This window comes from Gouania willdenowi, unplaced genomic scaffold (genome assembly GCF_900634775.1).
Source record: "Gouania willdenowi unplaced genomic scaffold, fGouWil2.1 scaffold_434_arrow_ctg1, whole genome shotgun sequence".
NCBI classification, from domain to species: Eukaryota; Metazoa; Chordata; class Actinopteri; order Blenniiformes; family Gobiesocidae; genus Gouania; species Gouania willdenowi.
The window spans coordinates 281336-292096 of NW_021145195.1; the positions used below are offsets into that span (position 1 = coordinate 281336).

Here is a 10761-nt window from a genome sequence, read left to right on the forward strand (position 1 = left end):
TCAAACTCATCTTAATCACCATCTAATGCTTTGTTGGTTAGAAAACCCTATTAAGAAACATACTGTCAATGTGCAATGGCTGAAAAGATTTTTTGATGAATAAAAAGGCTATTACTGCACTGTCTCCTTTTGTAAATGTATTGTTGATGCTTAAAGCAAGACTATCTCAAATCTAGTATCTCTATCTACGCAAGAAATTTAAGCTTATTTTAAGATGTGTGGTGCACTAGAAATGAGCACATTTTGGTCTCTGCCTAAATCCTAACAAGCAATATTTACTTTAATCAAGAATAGATTTGCTCAAAATAGGATATAAAATCTTAATATAAATACTTAAAACTAGTGTACAAGGCTTAAAACAAGATTTTCAGCTTTTTGAACTTTTTTCTTGTTTTAAGAAATCTTGGTAAGTGCAAAAGTCTTACTGCACTGGCAGATAATTTCACTTGAAATAAGACTTTTTTTTACCCCAAAACAAGATAATTTTTCTTATTTTCTTATTTTGGAGAATAACTAAATGACAAAAAAAAAAACACTTACAAAGCTGCTTTCTCCTTTCTTACCACATGGTGGCAGTCTAAGCACACATCTTACTGAGCTCAGAAAATGTGTTTTGATACAATGTGGACCGACCTGCATAAGAAGAAACCAAATCGATCAGGACAAATGACCATCTATTCTATATGTTCTTTGATATAAATAAATATGATCAATATAAATAGGCCATGTAAAAAATATTGTCCTCCAAAACAATTTCAAAGCTTTCTTTTTTTCAGTTTTTAATAATTTTATAGGTAATAATGTAGTACCCATTGTCATGGGGCTAACCCAAGACTAGGGTGATGTATGCTGCACTCAGCTTCTACTCACAACTAAAGACATTTCTATTATTTTTAACATAATGCCGGCAGATAGAATGGTGTTCTTTTTAATGAGTTGAGTCTGTGTTGCCATACTTGCTTTTTGAACTTTTTCTTCCCTGTCAATGAGTGCAAAGGGGCACTTAGCATCAGCAACATAGCTGCTAACAAGATAAACTACCAGGTGTTTTAATTACAATACATGGGTGTACAGAACTCAGGAGATAAACTCTACTACACTTAAAAATAATAGTCATTGTGTAGTTTAAAGAGTTTTATTGGGACAGTTACAATTTGTTATCTGTGCACTTAACCTCTGTGTTACCTGTTGTGTGTGTAGCTCCTGCTGCTGCTGACCAAACGTGAGTGGGAGGGTTCCATGATTGAAGTAGAGATGGGTAACTTGGATCATACCATATCATGTTTATGCTTAGTGGAAGCCTTAAAATAAATTCATAGCTTTAATCCAAAAATGCCTGCAGGGGTTATATGTGTACATATTGTTGATATTAGCATCATTTCAAAATAAGATAATTATTAAGTGTTAGATATTTTTGTAACTGACTAACATTTGGTTTGTCTTGTAGGAGGAGCTTGCAGTATATAGGGGATGGCTGAAGATCCTCTAGAAGGCAGTTGGGCCTGGAGTGAACAGCATGCTCCAGGACATCATAGCAGAGGCCTGTTCAATGCCTCATTTTTTGCTATTCAAGTTTACCTAAGTTTGGGGTTACTTTTTGATAGTTTGTCCAATTCTACATTAGTTTTGTGTTATTTTTGTATTTTTTGTATCTCTAGTTTTTTCTGCATTGACCAGCACGGTTTTGGCACTTCTGCACCAGCACTTTGTGGTTCACTGGAAAATAAAAGGGTTAAATGAGAAGACTGACTCTGCCTCCTGCCTTCACCACAAGCCTCCAACGCTTACACCCATGTTGACTTTTGGAAATATAATTGTATTTTGACATAACATAGTTATTGCGTTAAACTCTGCAGAAAAGCTTGGTGATTAGAAATCGCCTTCATTTTAAATCCACATATGGATTGGATTTAGATAATCATCTGTAAAGCCATTATTAAACAATCTTCTGATAGGGCAATCTCTGTTAAAGTTGTAATATTGTAATTAAAATAAAATTGGCGTATAAAAATTTACAATTTAACTAAATGCAAAACTGGGGAAGCTTTTTACAGTTCTGTGGCTTACACATATGTAGTTAAAATGATTAAAATAGGTTTCATATCATAACTTGTCCTCTTAAGGATCATTTTACCATTAAAAGAAAAAGAAAATCTAGGGCTATATACTGACACAAAAAATGTTCAGACGCCCACACCAAAAATATTAAGGCTAATATTTTCATGAATAACAAAGCCTAACAAGGTAACCAAGTATTGAGACAGAAAATTAGATAAAAGATAATATTTTTTACTGTATTCTACAGCTGACTTAAGACATGGGTCAAAACCAACCTGGTATCATAACTGATTGTTACAGAAAACTGAAGTTTTATGGGGTTATTTATTAAAGACTCAGTAATTGTGATTAATTGTAATTTAACTTTAGTAATTCAGAACATAAATGTAATTGAATTTCAGTGGAAAATATGCTTCTATTTTTAATTGTAATTGGAAAAAATGCCCATCAACGTAATCATAATTGCGTTGTAATTGAACATTGATAATTGAATGCGTAATTGTATTTTTAAAATGTAATTGACTCCAACCCTGATTCAAGCTAAAGTTTACATGCACTAGATTTACAACCTTTTAAAATGATTGCAGTAACAAAAGTGGTGAAGGGGTATAGAAGATTCATTGAAAAGATAAAACTAACCTGAAAAAAACCAGCAAGACACACTGTATTTATTACACAATATTTATTAACAGCAATTCTAATTAGAAAATCAACTTTTTACACAAGAATGAGAATGAAGGAGATGTAAATAAAGTTTTCTCAGAGATTTCATCATCAGAGTCATCCATCTGTTTAGTTCCCTCTGTGCAGATGTTGAGCAAAAGATGGAAAGGAGGTCTTGTATCTCAGGGATGAAAGTTATGTAGATTTGTATGGGGGTACCAAGTGTAAAAATGTAGTATAAAAGTTGTAGCGAACACATTTTCATTATTTATCTCACTTTTCTCATATTTAGCACGTTCCTACATTTAACCACTTAGAGGTAAAAAAAAAAAGCATTAAATCTAAATGGTATATGTTATATCTAATTGTTAAATCTATATCTAAATTCAATTCAACTCAACCTTAACTTTAACTTTATTTATATAGCGCAAAATACAACAAAGTCATCTCAACGCGCCGATTAAAATATAAAGTCCATCGTAAAAAAGAAGAAAGAACCCAACAAGATCCACATGAACAAGCATTTAGCGACAGTGGGAAGAAAAAACTCCCTTTTTTTATAGGAAGAAATCTCCAGCGGAACCAGGTTCAGAGGTGGCAGCCATCCGCTTCAACTGGTTGGGTTAGTGAACATAGGGATTAGTTGACTCGCAAAATCTTATATCTAAATGTTAAATCTAAATATTAATTCTAAATCTAAATTTAAATATTAAATTTAAATCTAAATATTAAATCTAAATTTAAATATTAAATTTAAATCTAAATATTAAATCTAAATTTAAATATTAAATTTAAATATTAAATCTAAATATTAAATCTCAATCTAAATATTAAATCTAAATTTAAATATTAAATCTAAATATTAAATTTCAATCTAAATATTAAATCTAAATTTAAACATTAAATCTAAATATTAAATCTAAATTTAAATATTAAATTTAAATCTAAATATTAAATATTACATCTAAATATTAAATCTGAATATTAAATCTAAATTTAAATATTAAATCTAAATATTAAATTTAAATCTAAATATTAAATCTCAATCTAAATATTAAATCTAAATTTAAATATTAAATCTGAATATTAAATCTAAATATTAAATCTACATTTAAATATTAAATCTACATTTAAATATTAAATCTACATTTAAATATTAAATCTACATTTAAATATTAAATCTAAATTCAAATATTAAATCTAAATATTAAATTTAAATCTAAATATTAAATCTAAATATTAAATCTCAATCTAAATATTAAATCTAAATTTAAATATTAAATCTAAATGTAAATATTAAATCTAAATTTAAACATTAAATCTAAATATTAAATCTAAATGTAAATAGTATATGTTAAATCGAACTAACTGGTCAGTAGTATTTTAACAGCCAATCTTCAGCACAACGTCCAGCATTTCCCACATGACTGACTATTTACAAAACACACACCGTCTCCTTCACCTTACTCTACTTTGCCCCACCAAAGCGCCTCTTCCTGCCACAGCTCCCCCTACAGGCTCCACCCATTACTACGTTCCTCTGCTCACACCTTTTCCGTTCAGTCCATAATCACAGCCAGGCCCCCTAAACCCTACAAAAATGACACTAAACGCATAAAACGGCCCAATCCCATCCTCCGTCCACTCCCTCGTTCCTCACAGCCACCCTCAACGCTGAAAATACTGAAACTGGCTCTCCTTAACACCCGTTCACTGAACAATAAAGCACTTATCCTACATGAATTCATAACAGACAATAACCTGGACTTCCTCTGCATCACTGAAACCTGGCATAAACCTCTGGACTATTTCTCACTAAACCAAGCCACTCCCCCTGGTTACACTCACATTGAACAGCCCCGTCTCACTGGCCGGGGCGGTGGCGTAGCCTCAGTCCATAAAAAAGCCCTCAACATCAGCACCATATCCACAACATCCTTTCAGTCATTCTGAATCCCTTGCTCTACTGGACTGCCACAACTTCACTCAGCAAGTCAACTTCCCCTTACACACCCATAGCCACACCCTAGATTTAGTCTGCTCCACCGGTCTCACCATCCAGTAACTTTCCAGTACTGATCTCTGCATCTCCGATCATCTGGCTATCACCATGGACCTCCCCCTCCCCCTCCCCACCATCCACCCCAACGACAAGCAAACCATTTGTTTTAGAAACCTGAAATCCATCTCTCATGATTTTTCCACTTCTCTTCTTAACCTTCTGTCTGCCCCCCCCCCCCCCCCGCTCTCTGACGACCCCACGGACCTTGTTAATCATTACAATAATTGCCTCTCCTCCTGCCTTGACCAACTTGCCCCCTCCAAAACCAAATTAGTCTCATTTACACACACCGCCCCCTGGTACACCCCCAACCTCAGAAAACTAAAAACCCACAAACGCCAACTTGAACGTCTCCACATAAAAAAAAGGTTTAACAGTCCATCTCCAAGCCTACTCCGATCACCTTCAACTATACAAAACTGCCCTGAACACCGCCCGCTCTAACTACTACTCTAACCTTAACCTAAATGTTTCACACATTTGCTAATTGACCCCACCCCTTGGAACCTCAACCAATACACAAGCAGAAACACACACAGCCGCTCCCACCCGCCTCTTCACCGATGCCTGCCTGGGTGATATGTATGGCTGGTTCTCTCCCGGCGGTGGAGATCGAGTGCATATCACCCAGACAGGCATTGGTGAAAGGGTGTGTGGGAGCGGCTGTGTGTCTCTCTGCTTGTGTAATGGTTGAGGTTACAAGGGGTGGGGTAAATTAGCATATGTGCGAAATATTTAAGTTCAACATTTAAATTTAGATTTAATATTTAGATATAAGATTAAGCATTTAGATATGATATATAACATTTAGATTTAGATTTAAACATTTAGATTTAACATAGGGGTGGGCGATATGGGAAAAATATCATATCACGATTTTTTCTTTGTGAAATCACGCTCGCGATTTTATCACGATTTTTTTCACTCAAATCATTTAGACTATTTTAAAGTTATTTTAATAAAACCTTCTTAAAATCATCGCCCGAAATGAAAAATAGGAATAAAAGATAATTTAGGACAAGGTAATTACAAGACAAGTTATTTTAGTCCCAGTCTTTTTACTTTGTTTAACTAAAGTGGTGTAACATTAGCATTAGCAACACTTGCTACATAACATACAGCACATCAGTCTAGTGATTTATATTTGTTATTGAGGTAACACAATCATATTAATAAAATCCTACACTAAGCAGTGTTTGAACGCCTCATTTCACACAGTTTAGACAATCATATTCTTTACAAGATAAAATGTTACTGCTTTGGTTACATTAGGCCTGTGTGATATGGACCAATATTCATCTCTCTATTTTTTTCCTCAATATGGCAATCGGTGATATAAATTCCATTATTATTATTTTTTTTTTCAATAGTTCTACAAGATAAACAATAATGGGTCATTTTTACACTTGGCACCTCATAGATTTGGGTGGGCAGTAGATAAGCAGTATTGTAGAAAAGGGGTGGGGGGTACCACCAGGTGACCACAACCAGCCCCTCCTCCTCCTCCTCAAGGCCAGCTGATTGGTGTAATGTTCTTTTTATGTCCAGAGACGGTTGCTGTACTGCTTTTTGTCACTGAGAATGTCCTTATTGGCATCGTTGCCCCAGAGATGGTCCTTGTTGGTATTTTTGACTCCTTTAGAAAGTTCTGGAGGGTGGAGCGGATGCTTGTCAAGAATAAGTGGTTTCCCTCATCAGAGAAATGAACTCCGTCTGGAATAAACAGTGATCGTTTGTAGAATCGCAGGAGAGGATGTTCAACAACGTCTCCTTTGAAACAGACAGACGCCCTCTTGACAAAATGATTGATGGTTTTTCTGTCCCTGATGATCTGGGACAGCTTCCCGTACCTCCAGGATCTGCGTTCATTAATGGAGGAGAAGATGATCTTCATTGCAGGGAATTTAATGTGCAATTTGGTAAAGTCCTCTTTAATAGTGTAGGCCAGACTATTTGCACTGTTTATGCCCAGGTTGTTTCCTCCGGCGTGAACCAGGAGGATGTCAGGGGGTCCCTGGGTGGAAAGCTGACCATAAAAACAAGGCAGAACTCCTTCCCACCTCATCCCTCCTTTTCCAAACCAGTGCACGTTGGCGTCCAGTCCCAAATTGTCTCCAAAAAACTTTAGTGCAGCCTCCTCGCCCCGCCGGATGTAACTGGAGCCGATTATCCACACTTTGTCCTTTCTCTGTGATCTGTAACATAGACATGGAATCAGGTTAGGATTCATGAAAATAAATACAAAAAAGTACTCATCATTGTCGTTTAGCCTGTCCATGTTTTATCATCATATTAGCTGGAAGTGTGTAGTTCCAGTTACGAGTTAAGCCTCACTTCAGATTGAAAATTCTAATTAAAAGTCAGCTCTGAGATTCTTTTTCTCTCCAATGGCTACAAGTCATTACTTCATACAGTATAAACCAGTGGTTCTCAAACTTTTTTGACTCAAGTACCCCTTTTCTCTTATTTCTGAATCCAAGTACTCCCTTTTATCCGACTACAATATTTTATTCAGAAGTCTGTGAAAAAACAACTATAAAGCACAATGATGGAAATAATGAGTGATAACACACATTTGAAAGAATCTCATTTTGTAAATAAATAGAATGAAACAGTATTTAGTGCCTCCTGAATAGATTTATTTCTATAGATTTTACCATTTACGATCATCTCCTTCATCACGTGGGACCAAGACTGACCCTTGTATTTTCAGTTCATGTTCTAATGATTAGAACATGAACTGAAAATAATAATATTAATATTAATAACTAATCAATATCATTTCTAACATCATTTTGTGTGTTTTTAGTGTCTATTTTGTTGTTGTTTGTCTGTTCTTTTTTATTATTCACTATATTTTTCTCTTATTTTGTGTGTCTTTCAGTGTTGGTAACGTTACTTTAAAAAAGTAATATTATATAGTAATTATAACTATTAATATTAGTTATAGGTACTCACTACTTGATCCAAAAAGTAAATGAGTTAGTAACTTAATTACTCTATAATAAAAGTAACTCATTAACAAGGAAAGTAAGTATTTGCGATACTTAAAAAAAAAAAAAAAAAAATCGTGTGTCATTGTGAGGTGCTTCATTAAATTCTAGTTACTTACAACGGATGTGGACAAAGTCTTCACTCCTGGATATAAAGTACACTTCACATGCACGTTCTTGCCTTTGACCACAATTAAATTAAAGTAGTATTTGTATCGCCACCTTAAAAATAACAACTTTTCATCGGAATGCTCCACGATCGCCATCTCTGCTTCTTCATCAAATCTGTAGTGGTTGTGTGTGTGCTGCCACATGTGTAAAAACACTGTCTCTGATTGGCTACCATGAAACATGACGCCGTCTTAGCCAATCATAATCGCTCACCTTGTTTTTAACCCACCTCCTCACTATAGCTGCATATGAAGCCAGGGGAGCTTTCTGATCACAGTTTATTCAATCAATACATGTAACTCACCGCGTTTAATGTTCATTAACATTAACGGAGTTGTAATGGCGTAAAAAGTGTATTAGTTAGATTACCCTGTTACTGAAAAACAAACGCCGTTATTTTAAACGCCGTTATTTCAAACACTGGTGTATTTGTTGTTGTTTTGTGTGTTAGCTGGTAATAGTAAGTCATTTTCTCTCTTAGTGTGTGTGTGTTTGTTTGTCCTTTTGTATATTTTTCTCATATTTTGTGTGTTTTTAATGTCGTTTTGTCAGTTTCCGGTAAAATTTAGTATGATCATTTTTAACAAGAAATAAACCTCATAAAACCCCATTTTTCAAAGCTTTCTATTGTTAATTTTACTCTATCTCTCTCAAGTACTCCCTGTAGTGCCATTGCCTCCCCCTAGGGGTACACGTACCCCCCATTTGAGAAACACTGGTATAAACCATACGTTTTCATTATTTCTCCAACATGTGGAGTCTTTCTGATTGACATAAAACTACTACAAAACATTTGGAAGTGAGGCAGGACCATTTTCGAAATAAATATTTACAAAATTATGAAGGAAATAGCTCTAAATATTTGACTTGAGCCCCTCCCAAAAAAAAAATATAAATAAAAAAAACGAATTCATAAAAAAATGTCTTACCTTTCAAGCTGATGCTGCTGGGCCGTCATTTTTTCATCCAGTTCGTCCAGTTTCCTGTTTCCACTGGTAGAAATGTGGTTTCACCACAAGATGTCGTCTGATCAACACAGTTGAAGAAAATTTGTTTGAAGAGCTCCACAAAAATGGTGCTGTTACTCACAGAGATGATGAGCAACTGACAATAAAAGTGGACTGTTAGTAATGGACAGTTAGGCTTGTTCCCCAGGCAACCCAACCTCTCATCTGATTGGTCACCACAGTTTTTTCAGCTCAACAATTGCGTTTAAAGCAAAACAAAACATTTCAGGAAACAAAATGACAAATAATTTATTTTAAACAAACAAAGAAACAAACATACAAACAAAAAAAACAGTTATTGCGATTTTACAAAGAAAAACATTTTTTTGGAGGGGTGGCAATAAGGGAAAAAAATAAATAAAAATCACAATTTTTTCTTTATAAAATCGCAATCATTTTTTTTTTTTTTCTCCATTCAGATCATTTAGATTATTTTAAAGTTATTTATCAATAAAACAAACCATTTCACCAACTTAAAATATTGCCCTAAATGGAAAATTTGGATACAAGATAATAAAAAATCATGTAAGCAATTTATCAAACTGGTTCTATGTACAATTTACATCAAACAAAAATGTCGACAAGTTATTTTTAGTGACACAGCCTTTTTACTTAGTTTAACTAAAGAAGTGTAGCATTAGCAACACTTGCTACATAACAAGGCAGCATATCAGTGATTTTTTTATTTATTTATTTATTTTTTAGGTAACACTCATGTTAATAAAATCCTACTTTAAGCCGTGTTTCGGACCCCTCATTTCTCACAGTTTGGACAATTACATGTTTTACAAGATAAAACATTACTGCTTTGTTTACATTAGGTCTGGGTGACATAGACCAATATTCATATCTCTATATTTTTCCTCAAAATTGTGATAGGCGATATAAACTTTTTTTAAGTTTATTTTTCAATATAGTTTTACAAGAGAAACAATAATTGGTGAAAGTCAGTGGATAAAAATGTCACAAAGAGCCTTTTATTAATCACTAGCAGCACAATATCAACATTTTGTGTCACTTTTGATTTTTTCCTTCATTGAGGCTGAAATGTGTGATTTAATACTGTCGTGTTGCTAAACCACATTCAGAACGTTGTCTCTTTAAGAAGTGTGTAAACAGTCCCAGAACCCATAAACAAGCCAGAACAAATGTAGTTTATACAATGGAGTGAATGAGTGTGTGTCAGGGTCATTATACTTTTTGAAATGTAATTTGTTTTTATTTGATTTGAGTTTTTCAGATGTTTTATTTTTTTAAGTTAGTTTGTTTAACTAACTAAATAAATAAAAAGGGAGTGACAAAGGAAGCGGAAAATTAACATACATCATTTAAGACCTCGTTTACAAAATATGGACTTTTTCAAGATTTGGAAATTTTCAAGGTGTGGTCTGTTCCCAATCAAGCCTTCCCCACTATCTGACTGCTTGTACACAGAATGATTGTTGGTTTATTGTCAAGAGAATCAGTGAACATAAAAGCTCCATCAGATGTGCCAATCCTAACTACTTGACAAATATTGTCAGTAAGGAATAATGACACACAGCAGCTTAAGGACACAGCAGGTTATTTTAATTAACTTTACTTTGCAAAATTCAAGACAAATGACAGAAATGGTGCGATTCACCCAAAGGGTCATTTACAAATCTTTCATATTACAATAAACTGTGTGTGTGTGTGTGTGTGTGTGTGTGTGTGTGTGTGTGTGTGTGTGTGTGTGTGTGTGTGTGTGTGTGTGTGTGTGTGTGTGTGTGTGTGTGTGTGTGTGTGTGTGTGTGTGTGTGTGTGTGTGTGTGTGTGTGTGTGTGTG

At 34.3% G+C, this 10761-nt stretch overlaps 1 protein-coding gene across 1 annotated transcript; it reads right to left on the reverse strand.

Moving 5' to 3' along the window:
- Positions 1 to 6107: 6107 nt before the first annotated feature.
- On the reverse strand, positions 6108 to 9107 carry LOC114460384 (uncharacterized). Its single transcript, XM_028442339.1, has 2 exons — positions 8877 to 9107; positions 6108 to 6978 (listed from the first exon to the last, which is right to left on the reverse strand). Exons 1-2 carry the CDS (start codon positions 8903 to 8905, stop codon positions 6291 to 6293), a joined length of 717 nt encoding a protein of 238 aa, XP_028298140.1. The 5' UTR covers positions 8906 to 9107; the 3' UTR covers positions 6108 to 6290.
- Positions 9108 to 10761: the final 1654 nt, after the last annotated feature.